Source organism: Scomber japonicus, chromosome 3, assembly GCF_027409825.1.
Source record: "Scomber japonicus isolate fScoJap1 chromosome 3, fScoJap1.pri, whole genome shotgun sequence".
In the NCBI taxonomy this organism is placed as follows: Eukaryota; Metazoa; Chordata; class Actinopteri; order Scombriformes; family Scombridae; genus Scomber; species Scomber japonicus.
The window spans coordinates 21,645,820-21,664,412 of record NC_070580.1 but is presented as its reverse complement, the minus strand read 5'-3'; the positions used below and the strand labels follow the sequence as shown (position 1 = coordinate 21,664,412).

The 18,593-nt window shown below is 38.2% G+C and overlaps 4 protein-coding genes and 1 long non-coding RNA gene across 8 annotated transcripts; 1 reads left to right on the top strand and 4 right to left on the bottom strand.

Moving 5' to 3' along the window:
• Positions 1-65: 65 nt before the first annotated feature.
• On the bottom strand, positions 66-3,755 carry cenps (centromere protein S). Its single transcript, XM_053315260.1, has 5 exons — positions 3,549-3,755; positions 3,216-3,339; positions 1,431-1,464; positions 1,199-1,265; positions 66-954 (listed from the first exon to the last, which is right to left on the bottom strand). Exons 1-5 carry the CDS (start codon positions 3,576-3,578, stop codon positions 844-846), a joined length of 366 nt encoding a protein of 121 aa, XP_053171235.1. The 5' UTR covers positions 3,579-3,755; the 3' UTR covers positions 66-843.
• Positions 3,756-3,792: 37 nt separating this feature from the next.
• On the bottom strand, positions 3,793-5,871 carry rbp7b (retinol binding protein 7b, cellular). Its single transcript, XM_053315259.1, has 4 exons — positions 5,716-5,871; positions 5,234-5,412; positions 4,941-5,042; positions 3,793-4,081 (listed from the first exon to the last, which is right to left on the bottom strand). Exons 1-4 carry the CDS (start codon positions 5,786-5,788, stop codon positions 4,028-4,030), a joined length of 408 nt encoding a protein of 135 aa, XP_053171234.1. The 5' UTR covers positions 5,789-5,871; the 3' UTR covers positions 3,793-4,027.
• A 256-nt stretch (positions 5,872-6,127) lies between these two features.
• LOC128354961 (uncharacterized) lies at positions 6,128-7,381 on the top strand. The gene is made up of 6 exons (XM_053315086.1): positions 6,128-6,340; positions 6,481-6,543; positions 6,642-6,721; positions 6,854-6,984; positions 7,063-7,129; positions 7,217-7,381. The coding sequence occupies exons 1-6, from the start codon at positions 6,267-6,269 to the stop codon at positions 7,264-7,266; spliced, it is 465 nt and encodes a 154-aa protein (XP_053171061.1). The 5' UTR covers positions 6,128-6,266; the 3' UTR covers positions 7,267-7,381.
• Positions 6,434-6,924, bottom strand: LOC128354962 (uncharacterized). The gene is made up of 2 exons (XR_008321121.1): positions 6,873-6,924; positions 6,434-6,727 (listed from the first exon to the last, which is right to left on the bottom strand). It is a non-coding gene; the product is annotated as an uncharacterized LOC128354962 (long non-coding RNA).
• Positions 7,382-7,717: 336 nt separating the features above from the next.
• On the bottom strand, positions 7,718-18,393 carry h6pd (hexose-6-phosphate dehydrogenase (glucose 1-dehydrogenase)). Of its 4 annotated transcripts, none has more exons than XM_053315083.1 (5): positions 18,342-18,393; positions 12,775-13,442; positions 12,570-12,687; positions 11,900-12,169; positions 7,718-11,769 (listed from the first exon to the last, which is right to left on the bottom strand). In XM_053315083.1, the coding sequence occupies exons 2-5, from the start codon at positions 13,414-13,416 to the stop codon at positions 10,427-10,429; spliced, it is 2,373 nt and encodes a 790-aa protein (XP_053171058.1). In that variant the 5' UTR covers positions 13,417-13,442; positions 18,342-18,393; the 3' UTR covers positions 7,718-10,426. The 4 variants fall into 4 exon arrangements, with proteins under 4 accessions (XP_053171058.1, XP_053171059.1, XP_053171056.1 ...); XM_053315084.1 differs by lacking the exon at positions 18,342-18,393 and adding an exon at positions 17,663-17,681; XM_053315081.1 differs by lacking the exon at positions 18,342-18,393 and adding an exon at positions 14,026-14,148.
• Positions 18,394-18,593: the final 200 nt, after the last annotated feature.

Sequence of the window (18,593 nt, the reverse complement as noted above, 5' to 3'; positions counted from 1 at the left end):
GCTTAGTTGATATTACTTGAGTCAATTTAAAAAACAATCTAATTCGATTCACATATCTAGGGACCTTGGGCTCTGCTGGTCGAGGTCTCCGTTTGAACCCTGACTGAAGTCTGTTCTGATGGACGAAGACGAAGTTCCAACACTTTCAGTGTGTGGCCTTCTCAGACATGACATGGGGTAGTACCTGTCTTTTTGCTGCTTGTGATGGCTTGTCAGAGTGAATTATTCCTTTTTGATTTTGTTTCACACTTGCTTTTAAGGTTAAAGGGGAGTTCTGGGGAGAGCAATTGTCTTGATTTTAAATTACAGTAGACAAACTCTGCAATGTGGCATCACCTCAAACTGTCCCCAATTTGGCTAAAGGAATGAAACTGCCACATTGCTGAATCTTGGATTGGTGAAAGGTATTTTTAGATATCCTTATGTTATGGGTAGTTTTCCTTACATTTAACTTCAGCTTTACCAAAGTGTGTAAAACACATTCAGAAAATTATTAAAAGCATTTGAGAAACTTGGCAGGTAGATTTGTAGCAGTCTTTACCAATCCAAGATTTTGAAGTAGGCTTCAAAGTTCTTGATATACTTTAGTTGTATGTCAAACCTGTGACAAATGCACTGTAAGTTGATTGTAACATCAATAGGTACAAGGACAGATAAGTTTAGGAAGTTCACCCCGTACATAATACACTGTATTATGACAAAGCATAATCTCAATGCTTAATTACCATACAAGAATGAATGGCACTTTTGAAGACACTCAACTCATTGTCATGTGTTAATCAGTCTTAATGTTTATTTGAATGTTGGGCATCAGTGAGACACTACAGGCCTACTGTCTTGTCCTTATTCTCTGCTCTCCTCTTCAGTGTCTCTGCTCTTCCTCTTCCCAGTATTCTTTTTCAAATCCCTCTGCTCCTGGTTGAATTCTTCACTCTTCTTTTGTATGTAGATGGACTGAAATAAATAAAGGGAAATTAAACATTAAATTTTCTGTCTGATGTAGAATATATACTCCTACACAGATAGTGTACTGCATTACTGGAATGAAATGACACTTCTGGAGTATTCAATGTTGACAGACTTAATTATACGTGTTTGATTTTGACTTGGTGGCTCGTAGGTTGCTGAAGATGTCATACACCATTAGCCACTATTAGATGCACAATGTCTACTTGACACTACAGTAGAAATAACTCACCAGTGCAGTACTGCGACGGGCTGCGAGCTTTACATCTTCAGCAGACACTGTGCTTCTTTTAGCATGCCTGAAATCAAATTCAACATTGTAAATCACGTGTACTGCGATCAACAAATTATACTAGTTTGGATAAATACAGAGAAAAGGATCTCAACAGGTATTACAGCTAAATTAAGAGACAGTATAGTTTTCATTCACTTGAATAAGTTGAGAAAAAAAAACACATTCTTACCTTGCAAATGCCTCCAAGTCTTTAGCAAATATATCTGAAATAAGTGAGCAAACAGTGAGATGTTGAGTTTGTACAGACTAGTGGAAATTCTGAAACGGCATCAAATTTAAAATCATTACTATTACTTCCACCTCTGTTCACATATGTGGGGAGTTCAGAATGTTACATAATTTTACAAAATTCTTTAAAAGTTGGTTAATTGTTTCTCAGTACTGTATTTACTTTTTCCAAAACTCCACATGTACTTTGTGGATGAGTTTTCCTGTTAAACAAAACCAGCTCAATTAATCTCATTAAGGACCAGTGTGTAGGATTGAGTGGCATCTAGTGGGGACTTGGATGAACATATATGGCATATCACTGGAGTTATTAAATTTCATTCTCCAATGACTTGATGCAAAAAGGGGAAATAAAGAATATTGAAGCCTTTCTGACAGCCTTCTGTAACATCACATCCATCCAGTGAAGGGTTGCCAGACCTTTGTCATGTAAACTTGGTTTATGCAAAAGAAGTGACAAAGTACTCTTTCCAAGTATTTTAGGGGCATTTTAGCCATTAGATGCAGACAGTACAAAGCTAACAGAAAACGAGGAGGGACACTTGCAACAGTTTCCTCTGGCTGGACTATAATCAGGACCTTGTGTTTACATTGTCAGTATATTTGGGGACAATTTGAGGCAAATGAGAATTGTTTTGGTTGCATTTGTGCATTCCTGGTGTGAGATTAAATGATGTGCATGCTGGTAAAGAAAACTCATGCATGAGTTTTACAGAAAAGTCTTAATGTGTGAAAATACTAAAAAATAAGTTAGGAGGTTGGGGCAGGTCTTTGTAAAAAATGAACTCTTTGTGGCTGAAATTGTAATTTGTTAGTACTTATGAGGCACATCTTGCTAGAATAAATGCAATCTAGTGTAACAACCGCATTACATCACCTTTCAATATTAAACACTACAATTTAACAGCTTCACAGCCTCCAAAATTAGCATAAATTTTAAAGGACAGAGACAATTTCCCCAGTCTCTTGAGACAATAGTCAGGTGCTCAAATTAACACTGAAACATGGTGGTTTTTCTTGCCATAGTGTCTCCTCCTGTTCATACTGAGCATTAAAAGATCCCTTCATAATGCACTTCAATTTAAATAATGGGGGCCAAAATCCACAAGCCACCTCATGTGCAAAAAACTTTATCTGAAACTAAAATGAAGCTTGTGCTGAGTGAGTCAAATCAAGTACATATCTCTCAATATTAGTCTTTTTAGTGCCAAAGTCCTTCTTTTTGTTAAAGTACTTCCACCATAGCTCAACAGGGAAAGACTGAGGAAACACAAAGAGGAAATTTGATGCTTTGTGTCAAATATGCTTCAGCTAAAACATTTAATGCATGTTTGCACTAAATGAATGGGTGGACATGCTGTAGAGTTTGTTCCCATCACTTTCACTGAAAGCACATTTGGAGGGGACTTTATAAATAGTCAGTATAAACAGAAGGAATGATTACTGCAAGGAAAACCTCTTGTAGTGCTCATATGGGCACCTGTCACCTGAAAAACTGAACCAGCCCTTTAAAAGTACTATCCCTCTAAAACAGTTTCAACCAAAGCTGCACATAATAGCCTCCATTATAGCAAGTTAGGTGTCAGGGTTACCTAATAAACTGACAAATGAGTGTCCAAACACCTTAGACTCTCTTGAAATTGGACAGATAACACTTGTTTTACTGAACACAGACCATTATATTATTCACATATTTATTCAAAGGTTTTAATCACAAGACACCCACCACATTGTCTGAATGTTGTTTCAGCTATTGCAGCTACGACCTGTCGACTGAACTCTCTCTGGTGCTCCTCTCCGGTTTTCTGACACAGGCGACCCACGGTATAATGCACTGCTGCCTTTAACCTCTGAAATTCAGACCATGTATCAGATAAAACATGACCTAGTGCTTCAAACATCCATGCAGTGATACTTTACGGGTTTTAACAACCAGTTGCTATGCTATGCCGTTGCCTAGTAACAAACGTTAAACCAGAGCTAACGGATATGTAGCTAATTTGAGGTAACGTAAACATTAAAAGCTAAAATGTAGGTTAGTATTAAATTTAGTCTTTACCTGATGGTTTTCGTCTTTGTCAGCTGACATTTTTTCTTGTGGGTTAACTTTTCACCAATCAGAAGAACAAACAGGATTATCACGACGGCTGCATGTGACGAAGTTGATTTTTCTTTTCTTTTTTAATCCTCACAAAATCACGACATGACAAAAAAACAGCATTTAGCATTTAATTCAAGTTTGAAAGTTGTCGACCACAAGAAGGAAAACTCGCGGTACAAATTTACAAGCAAACCAACAACTCTAGTGTATTTTCTTTATTTTTTGGAAGTAAAAGTTTTACAGCACCACCCTGTGGGCCGGAGGAGGTAAGCTACTACAACCCCACAGCATGAACTTAAACACATTTTATTCAAATGACACACTCTTCACACAGTACAGCAGCTGCATTATGTGGCTTACAGCTCGTTTCATGGAAATGTGGTAACTACTAAATGAAGTTCTCTGCAGCCTGAAATAATTTGAACAGACATGTTCCATCACACAGTCTTTTTATATATTTGCTTGCAGACTTGGTTCTCACAAGTCATCTCCTGGAAAGAGAAAACAAAGTTTCCACTGTTAGTTTCATGTTGTAAAAGTGAATGCACTATTGAATGAACTAGGTTGTATTAGTTTGCAGGGGCAATAGATTCTTATGTACACTGGATAGATCAAATAATATATAGGCAGTGTTGGGGAGTAACTAGTTACGTGACGGCATTATGCAATTGAATTACCAAATAAATATAACTGTAATCCATTACAGTTACTGAGAAAGAATTTGTAATTGAATTACAGTAAGAATATATTACAGCACTTGTGAAAATGTTGATTACAAAGGGGGCTACATCTGAAGTCAGACCTTTAAGATTTTGCTCAGGAGGAGGGTTTCCCCCTCATTTTCTAAATACTTAATATGTTACTGAATACATAGTTGTTTGACATCTTTCTTCTTTTTTTTTAAATATTTTGTAAGTAAATCATGACACGGGCTTAAATTGTGTCACAGTACCGATTAACACCATGCCAGACTTTTTTACTTTTTTCATAAAATATCTTACCCCCTAACAGCTGAAAGCATTCATTAGAAACCCTGAAGAGTTCGGTTTAGAACTTACTCTATGTGTAAAGTGCCTTGAGATGACTTTGTTGTGATTTCGCTATACAAATAAAGATTGATTGATGAAAAATTATCAAAAGTTAGTCAAAAGCTAAATAAGTTACATTACTTTGATTGAGTAATTGAAATAGTTACATTACTTATTACATTTTGAATAGGAAAACTAATAATCTATAACCTATTACGTTTCCAAAGTAATCTTCCTAACCCTTTATATAAGGCCCTCTTAAAGCTACATGACATGACAGCTCAAGAAGTTAGTGATTTCTAAATTTTACAAAGTTTTGTACCAGATGGAGCTCATCTCCCTCAATCCAGTGAGTCCATCCTCTGTTCTTCTTTTCCCCTTTCTGAACACACACCAGCTTGTCATTGTCCCAGTTGACCACAGTCTGACAGAGAGCAGAAATTAAATCAATAACTACATTTAAATACACATTTAGATAACAGTACTGTCTGGAGTGTGAATAAATATCAAATCAAATGAATTATTGTTAATAAATTACATCTCCTTACAGGTAATGGTGTTGATTACAGAAACATTTTATATAGGTTAACTTTTACAGTTTGTTAAAGTTGTCACCTGGCATGTCCGGTTATCCAATCCATGAGTCACCTCTTCATACTCTTCCCCAATTTTGAACGAGAGATCGTAATTTCTGAACGTCGAGAGGGTTCTGATCGTGAAGCAATCTCCTTCTTGCTTAATCACCTTCTGGGGCTTCAACATGCCTGCAATCTTGCGGGTTGCAAAATCAATGCCTGCATGTCAAAAGGAGAGTAATTTGTCAGAACAAAGTTTTAAGTCTTTTTCATTTAAGAACTTTTCCTTGCTCCACACTTTGTTTTTAACCACACTTATTATATTCACTTACACCTACCTTAAGATAAGTATATTTCCATTTAATGGTGCTAAGGAAACTTAAATATTCATAGCATCTAGTCATTTGACTACACATAAGGACTTTTCTCACATCCTGTACTTTAATATGAATGAAAACCACTCTAATTAAATTTCAGTATGTATTGTTGCAAATCATTTATTCAAGGAACCAAAGCACTTACCGAGAGCGACCATGTATTTCTCAAAATTGACATTGCTGACGATGTCCCATGTCCCACTGTAGTCGACAGGCATCTTGGATGTTTGTGTGGCTCTCTGGACATAATCTTCAGGAGTGGACGAATTTAAAGCTCTTGGGTGGGATGTTTCATTGTGTGTTAATATAGGGTAGAGGTAATACGTTGCCTGCTGCAGCTATTTTGGACACTTACAAAGGAGGAGCACTGGAGGACTTTTTACACATAATATGAGGAAACTATCTGGTTCCTGTTATGTAGAAAGTGATCTTTAAATCATATGGTCATACTGCATGTTTCTATGGCTCTGATTAGCTGAAGCAAGCTGTGAGTAAAAAAAACAAAAAACAACAACTAAGATTTATGTGCAGAATTTGAGCTTTTAGGAAATGCAATATGGAGCAGAGGTCTCTGTGCTTGTGCTGCGTGAAATACTATCCTTCCTCCTGCTCAACTTTGGCGCTGTTGGCAGTTCTTCAGCTGAACACGTTGAGCCTACAGAAACTGTGCCACAGTGCATGTCCGCCTGAGCGTTCATGTTTCTCTACCTGCTGATCTTCATGGCGTATCACAGCAGCAGATGGATACCAAGGCATCAGAGGTTAAAATTGTAAGTAGCTGTTTTGGTTGTTTTTGCAAGATATAAAAATAAATCCCATTTCTGTTTTGTTATTTGATTAAAAACAAAATAAGTCGACATTGATTCAAACACCGTCATTTATTCATATTTTGTTAATGTTTCATTTGCAGTCAAATATTGAACGCAGTGTTCACAGCCCTTGTTCTAGTCCCCCAGTTCTACGTTATGGAAAGGTAGCTAATGCACAGGTGATGGCAGCGAGCCATAAAAATAATTTGGATAATTTGTAACAGAGAATTTGGCATTTAAATGATGTCTTGTTTTGTTTAAGGCCAAAATCCTCAAGATACTGCAGGCAACCTCTTCTGAACAACCTGTCAGCCTCCATCGCCTTGTCCTTCATAGCCTCAGGTGAACCTTGCAGATAAGAAAACAGTGTTTTACGTATTATCAATAAGACACTAGACTGCACAGACAGGATGAGTCAACCCTCTGACCACACGGATTAAAGTTTTTCCTCTCTCTGTTCAACTCACTTTATAGGTTTTGCAGTGATACTCACATTAATGGACCCAGTTCTTCAGGGCTTGTGGGCTTCCTATCATGTGTTTGGAGTGCTCTCATTTGGACACGGAGTCTGCACTGCCATCCTGACTCTGACAGCGGCAGCATGTGTAAGAAAAATACTGTAATGAGTGATGCAAATATGTTCTATTGAGAAACTCAAAAATAACACGTGTTCATATCCACAGGCCAAAACCACACCTGAGCTGTACTACATGTCTCTTATTCTAACCATTGTTTCCATTTTCAGTACAGGTAAAGTACATTTCTTATAAATATAAAATGCTGCATGGTGTCATTCATACACAGACTCTTGATTAAAACCTGCTTGTGTCTGTTCAGGTTTTTTCATGGTCAGAGGTGGACTCTGGTTGACTAACAGGCTGCAGTGACCGAGCAGAAACAATGGATGATAAAACAGTCCAGCTGTCCCACGTTGACATCCGATACTGAACATATTAAGATTTCATGTGGTTTCCATGCCACCAACAGCTGGTAACTTTAAACCATGGGGGGGGGGGGGGGGCGTTAGTTAAGCCTTCTCACATTTTAATGATCTCTTCAGCAAAACAGATTTTTTCTTTTGTTTTGTTGATGGATAGTTTACATTTCTTTCATATACAATCTGTCATAAATATGTACTTCATGTTAATTCAGTGTGTAATTACACAAAGATAAAGGAAAATGTGAAATCTCTATATAGTACTGAAAGGTGTTTAGCTCACATTGTAAAAAGCAGAGCTACATTGAGGAGATTACAGTAGGACAATCAAAAGGAAATGTTTTACAATTGAATAAGCTCGAATGTAGCATTAAAAAAGTACAGATCTACTGAAAAATGTATTGAAAAATAAGTTTAATTTCCGCAAAGCCACAAAGCAGAATTCATTTCACACTTCAGATATTTATTCACCAGAAATACATGTATGAAAAAGGTAATGTCAAGCTTTAAAACAACTGAAAGATTATTAACTTTAAACACTTAAAATCCAATCGTGTAGAAAATCATAATAATAAAGTCCAGATGCATTGTGACATATTTCCAAATGAAACAGGAAAGACATACGAGACATAAAGTTGGGAAGAATTTGAGTTGAATGTTGAAAAGTGGGAGTGTTAATGAATCTTAGCTCTGTGCTGTTTAAGTTGAAGACACATTGATGGGTGGATGTAATGGTATTATTGGTTGGTTCCTACATAAGCACATATTCAAATATGTTTTACTAGACAAAAACATAATAAGATTCTGATATAATAAAACAGAGAAATGTATTTTTGTATTTATTTTTGGCAGGGGATTTGAGCTAAAAGGGTTAAAAATGCATTTTGCATCTTGGGTTAATCATGTGGTGAAAATGTGATGAATGGAAGTGCTCTACATACAGTATATTTTGTATTTGTCCTGTACGTCACAGCTGTTTTTTCAGTGTATGTCCCAACATATCCTTTACAGACAGATAACTGCTGAAATTCAGTAGCAATACACTTTAATTTAAAGGTTTAAAATTTAAATATACGATATACTTAACCAACCTCAAACTGTAATAAAGCTAGATGTATTTGGAATCATTCTATGAAAAAAAATCACTGGAAGGCCACAGATATTTTCATAATGGAATGTGTATAAGTTAGCAATGTGAAGCAGCTAATTGAAATTTTTTTTATATAGTTTATATCAAATAATATATTTAATACAAATGTATGTTTTCCACTTGTGCACAAAAATGATTATTGCCTCCAAGGCCCCAGTTTTATTTTTAGCCTTTATGTTAAAGGAGAAGGCTGCGGGCGGCTGTAGCTGTGGTCGTCCTCCAATTGAAAGATTGGCGGTTCGATTCCCGGCTCCTTCAGTCCACATGTCAATGTGTCCTTGGGCAAGACACTTAACCCCAACTTGCTCCCGTTGCTGCACCAACGGTGTATGAATGAGAATCAATGGTTAACTTCTTCCTGATGTGCAGGTTGGCACCCTGCGTGGTAGCTCCTGCCATCAGTGTATGAATGTGTGTGAATGGGTGAATGAGTTGTAATGTAAAGCGCTTTGAGTGGTCGTAAAGACTAGAAAGGCGCTATATAAGTACAGCCCATTTACCATTTACCATGGTGATTTTCTTTATTTTTCTTATTGTCTCTTGTGCAGAGCCAAACCAACAATGAATTACACTTACTTACAAGTAGTATACCTGGCCCCTTTATTTAATTAGTATGATCACAGTAGTTTGCTTAGAGACGGCTCCAAAGACTTGTAACAGCGATCCCATTTTCAGTCTCCAGAGAGTAATTCTGTGTAAGGCAGAACTACTCTGCCCATTTGTAGGAACACAGTTTCATTTTTACCAGTTTGTTGTACTACATATCACAACGTCTTGACTTTGTAAATAACTCCAGTACAAAGTCAAGAGGTTGTAGTATGTAGCACAACAAGCTACTAAAGCTCTGTAAACAGAACTGTGTTCCTGTGTGGCGTCTGCCTACATGGAACTACTCTCTGGAGACTAAAAATATGATCACTGGTATTAGTCTTTAGAGCTGTTTCTAAACAAACTGATGTGCCTGTACTACTCAGGGCAAAGGAACAAGTCACCCACTGCAACACTGTGACTCTCTAATGTGTTTTTAATACTTTTTGGACAAAGTCTGCAGCACAGAGAAATATGATATATCAGACTTTGGGTACACATATAATACTTGTAAGTAGATTTGTTGAAAACAAGAAAAATATAGAAAATCACTAGCTATTTCGTTAACTAAATGATGGAATTTAATGCGGGTCCCTGCTACTCCACAATAACAACAAACATCCAAGAAAAGTAGACTACACAGTAAACTGTACATCTGAAAATTCACCTGAGATTTTACGTAATTCACACATAGAGACACCCTGGGTTGTAATAAGTAAATTATTCTGTTTGTTGGAATTGGTTTAGGCACCAGATATAGTGCTTGATACCCTGCACTTTGTAAACTGCAGATACATATACCAGATATATTTGTATAGATTTTCATTCATATCACTTAATTAGGCTTCGATAAAACACACACACAGCAAAATACTTTCCCAATGTTTTACCATCAAATTAAACATAAGTTAAAAATGACCCCACCATGTTTTAACCTATTAACTACAGATTACAATAACTTTACATTACTGCCACCAATTTTTAAAGCTTTTAAAGGCTTCCAGGCAGCAAGCCATTGGACTCAGTTCACTTCAGTACAGTGCTTGTGCAAGGAAAATCAACTTGCAAAGAGTTTCAAATTGTGAGGTAGGTAGTCCATCACATAAAACACTACAGTGAGCCGCTGACTCTTTAAGTTTAGTTATTGCACATTCAACTGCAGTTGCTAAAAGAGACAACTTTGTTGTTGGTGCATTGAACTTCACATAATCAAGGTTTGATTTCTGTACTGGAATGTAGGCGGCGATTTATTTTATAATCTGTAGTTAATAAGTGTAAACATGTAAAACCATTAATCATGTGCTGGCTTATACATTCTTTCCCACCAACCAGCTGTCCAAAGACATTTGATTGAAAGTAAGGAATAAAACCCCTATCCTAAAAGTGCATCATAGTCAATATACCAAACAAGCCTGCCATTAGCAGGCCTCACCCCAGTGACTGGCCATTTGTTTGGGTTGTCCTTCATTCGGCTCAGCTGGGTAATCAGCTCATGTTTGCCTTTGCCCATCACTAAAAGAGAGACCTGATGGGCTTGGTTAATGGCACTGAATGTAAGACTCATACGCTGGTGAGGTTTCACAGGACTTTCAGTGAGGGCCACCAGACTCTCCTCATGCCCATCCACCTTAGTACCAGGGAAGAGAGAGGCAGTGTGACCATCATAGCCAACTCCCAACAGTACAAAGTGGAACCTGGAGCCATTGACCAGCTTACTAATCTCTTTCTCGTACAGCAGTGCTGCTCTATCCTCCTCCACACATAACCGCTGGTTGAGTTGCACTGGCATGGGGTGGATGTTGTAATAAGGTATACGCACATGTTGCAGTAGATGGTCGTGCAAGCTGTGGAAGTTAGACTCCAGTTCAGTGAGTGGCACGCAGCGCTCATCCACCATCCACACATGGGTGTTCCTCCAGGGGAAGGAGAAGTGGTGCAGGACCAGCCTGTGGAACAGAGCGAGGGGTGTGGACCCACCAGAGAGGGCGAGATGGAAAACACCACCCTCATGAACAGCTGCCTCTGCAGCTTCCTGTAGGTCTGCAGCCAGCCTCTCCACCAGCTCCTCAGCCCAGGCAGACACCATGTCTGCACTACGAAATTTGCCTTGCATCACTTGGAAATTGTTGGTTGGTGTGCCACCCATCTGATCAGGGCTGATTATTACCACCTCACTGTTGTAGCTTATTTCATTCCCTTTCAGACGGATGTCCAGCAGGTCCTCATTGTCGAGACCTCCTGGGTAGATGCGAGGAAATGAGCTGGTGAGGCCATTGAGCAGTGGTGTCCATAATCCCCAAGAAGCCAGGAGGTTTTCAGTACTGATGAAACTATTTTTGCGTCCGGCAAAAATGTGAGCAATAAGTTCTGCATAGGCTTCCCTCTGCACTGTTGGAGTTTGTACGTAGTAGTCCGAAATAGGCAAACCTAATACACTGACATCTGTATGCTCTGTCACTTCCTTCCACTCATCCATTAGAGCTGGCTTGAATAAATTCTTACTTACAAGAATTGCTGGATATTTAAGGCTACCATGCCCAAAGTAGAAAACTATCTGTTTGGGTTTGCAGTGAATATTGTTGTGGTTCTGAAGACAAAAGATATCATTTTTGAAAAGAATGCGGGCGTATCCCACTCGTTCATCTAACATCTTCCCTGAGATCAAAAGAATTGGCACACCATCATACTGGGCCTCATCAACGTGTGCCAACACAGCTGAAACACACAAGCAGGACCACTTATTAGCATAACTATATTTTTTGCATCACAGCTTTTCTACAACTCAGTTGATGAGAATACGTTTAGTAAATAAAATCAGACAAAGAGAAAAGCATTCAATACTCACCTGCAAATGTTGGTGTTACACTGATGTGATCTTTTGTCTTATTCAGCTCCTGCTGAACTTCTGTTTGGTACGCTTGGTACTGGCCTATCACAGCTTGTTTCTTTCCTAAAGGCAGCAGGGAACTCAAAATCTGCAGCTTGTTATGGGCAACTTCCTCACTGCTGCTCAGATTCAGGGGAAGCTGCATGGTCAGTAGTGTCATGACCTCCGTCATGTGGTTCTGCAGCACATCTCTGATCACCCCATACTGGTTGTAGAAGGCAATGCGACCTTTGAGGGAAAAAAGACCGAAGGAGACATCAACACACAACTGAATAAAGGGGATGTATCATTTCCAGGTCTATATTTTTATTCTTGGGCTTTGCAGGAATGTCTTTGCGTGATTTACAGTTTGAAACACTCCTTATTTATCTTGTACTGACCCTTTATGCAGCCCCTCCCACAGTCTGTTTCAGCCTCTGTCTGAAACAGACTCTTATAGCCTTTGTCTCTTCAACGGCCCTGACTATCCCACTAAGTTTTCTTTGGCAGACTCAGGGATTTTGGAGGCTACATAAAAAAAACAGCAGTAGCAGGATTTCACTTCATTTCACTTTTTTATCTTTCTTTAAATCATAAAAAGCATGTTAGGTCCCATGTCAAAATTTTTGATGCAATTTAACATCCAAACCTTTAACATCCAGGGTCTCTTTCAAGACAATCTCCACTCTCTCAATGTGGTACTTGTTCCAGATGGGATCCAGAAACTTCTTGTTCTCTATTCTGAATGGAAGTATCTTTGAAACCACCTGATCACAAAAGCAGAAAAAATATCATAAAACATCTCATGTTATGAGTCATGAGTGGGAGAAACACAATGTGTGGGATTTCCTTACCTGCTTCCCCAAGTAGTGGTCAATTCTGTACATTTCTTCATCCTTCAAGGAGTTCCCAAGCTGAGATGCTAGTACCTGAGCACTCCTGAGGTCATGTCCAAAAGGTTTCTCAAGCACCACCCTGAGCCATGCCCCACTGGTCGGCCTGCAGCTGTTGTTAATCTTGTCAGCAATGTCTGCATAGGCAAATGCTGGCACTGAGAGGTAGAAGAGCCTCCCTGCCTCAGCCATTCCTTCTTCCTGAAGTTGTTTTTCAATGTGCTTGGCCAGCTCTTGGTAGTCTTCAAGGGTCTTCAGCTGCCGATACTGAGCAAGCCGCAGGAACTGCTCTTTCAGCACAGCACAGCGCTCCTCAGATATGTGCTTTAAACAGAATGCCTCCTTTAGGATCTCAAAGAGAACCGGTGTGGCCTGGTCCGCGGGTGACAGTCCTCCGGCATAGAAGGAAAAGGTGTTTCCACTGCCAACCTGGCTAACGTACAGCTCGAAGAAGCCCTGCCACAGGTACTTCCTTGCCAAGTCACCCGTGCCTCCAACTATCACAACTGAAACATGGCCGGGTCTCTGTGCCTCCACTTTCTCCTCGCCATGTCCTCCCCGGGCACACAGCGTGACCAGAAGCAGTAACACAGTCACAAACATGCTGTGTTCCTAAAGCGTCCAAACCCCTGTGAAGAGCCAGCAACAAGAGATGTCAAATTTATGGAGGTAATTACCACTGATAATCAAAGATAAATATGTGATTGACACCAACATGAAAAATAACACAAAAAATGTTTGCAGGGCTGAAACTAACAATTAATCTACCAATTAGTTTTGTCTTATAGTCCAGAGCAAATATGTTCAGTTTATCATCATATGACAAAGAAAAGCATAAAATATTAACAATCTTCAATTCATCTTTTCAGCTCTAAATCCCGATGAATGAAAAAATACAATATAAAAGTTCCTGTATCAAGAATTAAATGTAATTAGCAGAAAATCTAAACAATCTTTAGACAAATAAATACTAGTAACACATCTGAATCTAATCTTAATCATTTCAAACTATGTACACATGCAATGAATACTGCTGTATTTTTCCTACGACACAATTCCCAATTTTCTTCAGATAGTTATTCCCAATTTTCTTCAGAATAGTTAACACTAGTTAACATAACAAAGGGGAACTAAATTTAAAAGTCAACTTTAAACATACAAGAGCCAAAACTCCAACTCAATAGTTTGAACATCAACTACACTGAAACTTACTCAAATCTCCAGCGATAAAAATAAATAAATTACTTAGCAAAGACTCTGTCTTCTTCTGTCACTCGAGAGCCTGTGTTGGGATGCTGTTATACTGTCATGAGTGTACTGATCAGTGGATAGTAGCTCAGCAGGGGTGTAGACTTTGCACTTTGCTCAAGGCCAATAAGCATACAATAGTTCTGCTGTTGATATCATCCCTGGAAAGTCCAACCAACTGTTTTGCAAGGATCTAAAATGATTTACTTAGCAAGAAACAGGATGAGTTATTAAGATAATACATTTTCCCCCCATAACTTAAAAAGCAGTAAAATACCTCAACTTATTTCTTGTAATTTTAAAGAGTAAAAAAAATATGGATGCTGCCCAAAGCCTGTGTGACTAATTCTAATTAATCAGGGTTGATGCTAAAGATTAGCAGCCTGAACTGTACGGACAATCTGGTCATGAATATACTTAAAAAACATAGTGCATATGCACAAGTCAGGAAAGCTCTGAGGCCATTTTAAATGAGCCACAACTTAAACCACATTATGAAATGATAGTGTCTAAAAAAATAATCAGGTCAAAACTGCCAAGGGTGAATGAGTCAGTAATTTAATCAATTACTTTTACATCCAGGATTTCCAGTTTTACCTTCTCAGTCTATTCTGAGGCAAATTTGTGATTTGTGATACTAGGCTGCATTAATAAAAAATGACCTGAAGTGTTGTGTGATCTGTCTCTCAAATCAGTTTACATTTAAATCTGGTTTACTTAGAAAACACTGAAACACAGTGATTAAAGCAAAACAAAAAAACATTAGATAGATGTCTACATTGTATAACAGACGCCTAGATATTACAAATTTGATTCATGATAGAGAACATTTTGTTTTCCCTTCTCTCTTGGTAGAAAATTGCCCATGATGAACAGAATGGCCACAGTATAAAGTTTGTTTTATGTGTGTGTAACATCGGGAGTTCCTGCACTCTGTAATGTAATGTAATGTAATGTTTACACAGCAGCAACACAAACAGCAAAGGTCATCTTATGAAGCTTCGACAACAGCTTAATTTCACCTCCGATTTACTTTGTAATCACTGTGGTCAAAATAGTAACACTTTTTTGTGTGTGAAAATGTTCAAGATGAACTGGCTCAGGTAATTCTGTACATGAGACACTTGTAGAGCTTACACCAAGCAGCTGGAAAATAAAATCTTTCAATCTAATTTACCTGTGTCATGAATTGTTACTACTCTATATTCACACATGCTGCTTGCTTACTCAGCTTGTACTTTTTCTGCCAATTTTCTTTACAGAAATCAGTAAAGTTGCATATCATCTTAAAAGACACAACATTCATTCAGGTTTTGACTTCATTCCTATGAGGCGCTTCCCCAGAATTTTAAAGTTCACTCCGGCACATGATCCCTCCTAAGTCACAAGCTACTTTCAATTTGAGTCAGCATAGAAAATCTTCCCTCACACCACTTTCACGCTCCAAATCAACTAATTTTTCTATCAAATTTGCCATGTGTCAAAATAGAAAAGCAAAAGCAGATCGACCAAAGGATACAGCCTAAATGTGCGATTAGGACTTGTCTCATGATAACTGTTCAGCTGTTCATGATGGCAGAAAGCGCTGCAGAGATATGGCTGCATTCTGTGTGCGCCTTAGTGGTCAGATTTTTCACAGCCAAGCAATAAGTAACAACAATCATGACCCTATTCAAATGCCCCAATTCACAACTAATAACTAAATCATTAGTCAGTTATGGCTTCTATATTATATCATTGCAACAACAGCAGCAACGTGTGGATTGTGAAAACTGTAAAGGTGCTTGGTAAAAAATTGGACCGGCAGAGTCAGAGCCAGTGTATTGTATCCACTGTTTTTTTTCAGGCAATAGTCATGAAAATCTGTGGTGTCTCAAATATATGTTAGCAGTGTGACTGAAACACGGTCATCTTACTGAAGTCAATTCAGAAAGATTTTCAGTGTGATCATCATGAATTGTTTGTGAATAAGAGATGCTTTAAGTCACACACTGTAGTGAATGAATAAGATTGGAAGGACTTAACAGCAACAGCAATAAAACAACCACAGAAGGTTTGTTTGATAGTTCCTTACTGCTTCAACTGACCCTGGTTTCTGCACCTTATCCATTCAAGTAAAGTGACACCTTGTCTGTTTACGCAAATCAAGGTGAGATAAAGTTTGACCTCATGGTTCAAGCAGCAACAGTTGAATACAATGAAGAAGTGGATAACAGTAAATGTAGTTAACGGTCAAACTGATGGTTTTTAATGACCCCAGTTTATGCTTTACATCAGGAGTGTCAAACACACAACCCCACGGGCCAGAACTGGCCCACCAACGGGTCCAATCTGGCCCACTAGATAACTTTGGAAAGTATAAAAATTGCAGAAAAGTAATTCCAGTTTTTCTGCTGCTTTAGAGGTTTTTCCACCCCGACCAGAATGCAATCCTGTGAGAAATCAGTGAATACATATCATGGTCATATCTAAACCATTCATATATTGAACATTGTGCAAAATGTTTTCAGTCAGCAGTTGAACATAATATTGTTGAAATTGCACTAATTTTTCAAGACATCTCAAACTGTTCATCTGTTTTGTAAATAGAAGATTCATTATAGTAAAGTTATAATATATGTACATACTATGTATTATTTGTAGGTTATTATGTAGTGTTTTATACTGGTCTGGCCCACTTGAGTTGGGCTGCATGTGTTTCTTTAACTAAAATGAGTTTGACACCCCTGTTTTCTGACACATAAAACAGACAAGGAGATCAAGCATAAAAATGTACCTTATGAAAAGGGTCAAATGAACAAAAACATTTTAAATATTAACTAGTATGCTGAACTTCATATCAGTTAGTATTTATATTGATTCACCACCAAACAGTTTGCATGTGCCAGTTTTGCTCCATTTCTAATAGTCTGTAAAAATGTGAGCGATATAAAAGCTATAATAATAATGTCTAAGTGGTGTAACCACAAAAACTTTGGGCCAAATAATTAAACTTGCTTAAAAACACTAAATTCTCAATAAAACACTGTATCAACTAGTTTGGCATGATCTTACATTATAACTTTTTTTTTTATTAAATAAAGGTAATGGAATACAATTGTGCTAAATATTCAATTTTATCTGGGGAATCATGTCCATCAGGAATGATCCAGGTTTTTTTAAGCAGAGTAATGATTTGTGTAAGTACACTTAAATACACTGTTGGTGGTTAAAATATGTAATATTTATCATTATTTTTGTTACACCGTTTGACATTTTAAGGAGCATTGTAGGAGTCTTGTATTTGGTAAAAAATAAATAAATAAAATGGTGCAGATGTCATTTCAAATGACATAAAACCAACAGAAATACAAAGTGTACATTTTAACAAACCCAAAGCTGCTTTCAAGACAATTTTTAAAGATATTTTTGAATTTCTCATCTTGCCAACCTTAATGTGTCACTGACCCAATCACCACTGCTCCCAATCACCACCTGTTGTGAAAACGCAACACATACACAAAAGTTGTCCTATGTCACTTCTGGGGACATTACACATCCATTTCCTGGAGAGTTACCAAACCTCAACCACAACTTGCCTAACTCTAACTGTAATACTGACCCGAGCATCAACTTCTTCCCCATAAAGGACAAGACTTTTGTCGCAAATTGGAAAAGCTGTCCCCAGTTCACTGGTGTTTAGTCTGATATGTGTCGCTGAATGTAGCCTATGACAACCCACACACACACACACACACACACACACACACACACACACACAAAGTCTGACTAAGTCCCGGTTTACACAAATCCTGTTTCTCTGTGTACAAATCCTGCTGCACTCGTGTCGCGCTAAATTCTGCACCCCCTTCAAAATGTGCTCCTTCCTGGTGGTCGCCTCGATTTCACGCCAGCAGACAAACAAAAAACATCACACAGCACATTTCCTGTAGCAGGCTTTTCAAACACAATGTTAGCGATAAAATATGAGGCTGCTGCCTTAAAGATGTATTTCATTGATGTACTTTAACAAAGGCAGCCTCCTGATATGTACTTCTCATTAGCGCATGGTCATTTAGTTGTGTGGCAGGACACAGCACAGCACACACCGACAGATGAACGAGTCCACCTGCTAGCTGTCAAACTTGACCTGAAACACACACACCAACCTCTAGAGTCCTCAGTGCTAAATCTGAAACTACAACACCACCAACAATCTGATTCAAATAGTAAACTAACAAAGATATAGTGATGCGAAGACAGCTGACAGGCCGCGGAGGGAAAGTTAATTGATTACAAACCTGCTCCTGTAGTGACATGAGAGACTCGCTGCAGTCTGGACGAGCTTCCTACATGAGTCACGTGATCCGGTCCTGCTACTGGTGGAGATGATGAGGGAGGGTTTTTTCTTTTTTTTTCTTTTTTCTCCCACTACTCACATCTGTCATATCCTGCTTTTTGGTGATTCAGTGTGAGTTGTATTTGGTCAAACATGAAAAAAGGTTTAGTAGCTTTTAAAACATTTGATTAGTAAATATCATTATTATATTATT

What these genes read in the sequence shown, in the direction of transcription:
- LOC128354961 (XM_053315086.1), top strand. Translation starts at nt 6,267, where the DNA reads ATGTTTCTCTACCTGCTGATCTTCATGGCGTATCACAGCAGCAGATGG. An exon ending in CTCTGACAGCGGCAGCATGT is followed by an intron (nt 6,985 to 7,062) that starts GTAAGAAAAATA and finishes TCATATCCACAG; the next exon opens with GCCAAAACCACACCTGAGCT. An exon ending in TGTTTCCATTTTCAGTACAG is followed by an intron (nt 7,130 to 7,216) that starts GTAAAGTACATT and finishes GTGTCTGTTCAG; the next exon opens with GTTTTTTCATGGTCAGAGGT.
- rbp7b (XM_053315259.1), bottom strand. Translation starts at nt 5,788, where the DNA reads ATGCCTGTCGACTACAGTGGGACATGGGACATCGTCAGCAATGTCAAT. An exon ending in TGGATAACCGGACATGCCAG is followed by an intron (nt 5,043 to 5,233) that starts GTGACAACTTTA and finishes GCTCTCTGTCAG; the next exon opens with ACTGTGGTCAACTGGGACAA. An exon ending in AGGGAGATGAGCTCCATCTG is followed by an intron (nt 4,082 to 4,940) that starts GTACAAAACTTT and finishes TTCTCTTTCCAG; the next exon opens with GAGATGACTTGTGAGAACCA.
- cenps (XM_053315260.1), bottom strand. Translation starts at nt 3,578, where the DNA reads ATGTCAGCTGACAAAGACGAAAACCATCAG. An exon ending in AACAACATTCAGACAATGTG is followed by an intron (nt 1,465 to 3,215) that starts GTGGGTGTCTTG and finishes CACTTATTTCAG; the next exon opens with ATATATTTGCTAAAGACTTG. An exon ending in GACTTGGAGGCATTTGCAAG is followed by an intron (nt 1,266 to 1,430) that starts GTAAGAATGTGT and finishes ATTTGATTTCAG; the next exon opens with GCATGCTAAAAGAAGCACAG.
- h6pd (XM_053315083.1), bottom strand. Translation starts at nt 13,416, where the DNA reads ATGTTTGTGACTGTGTTACTGCTTCTGGTCACGCTGTGTGCCCGGGGA. An exon ending in AGAGACCCTGGATGTTAAAG is followed by an intron (nt 12,170 to 12,569) that starts GTTTGGATGTTA and finishes TTTCCCTCAAAG; the next exon opens with GTCGCATTGCCTTCTACAAC. An exon ending in TGTAACACCAACATTTGCAG is followed by an intron (nt 11,770 to 11,899) that starts GTGAGTATTGAA and finishes TGTGTGTTTCAG; the next exon opens with CTGTGTTGGCACACGTTGAT.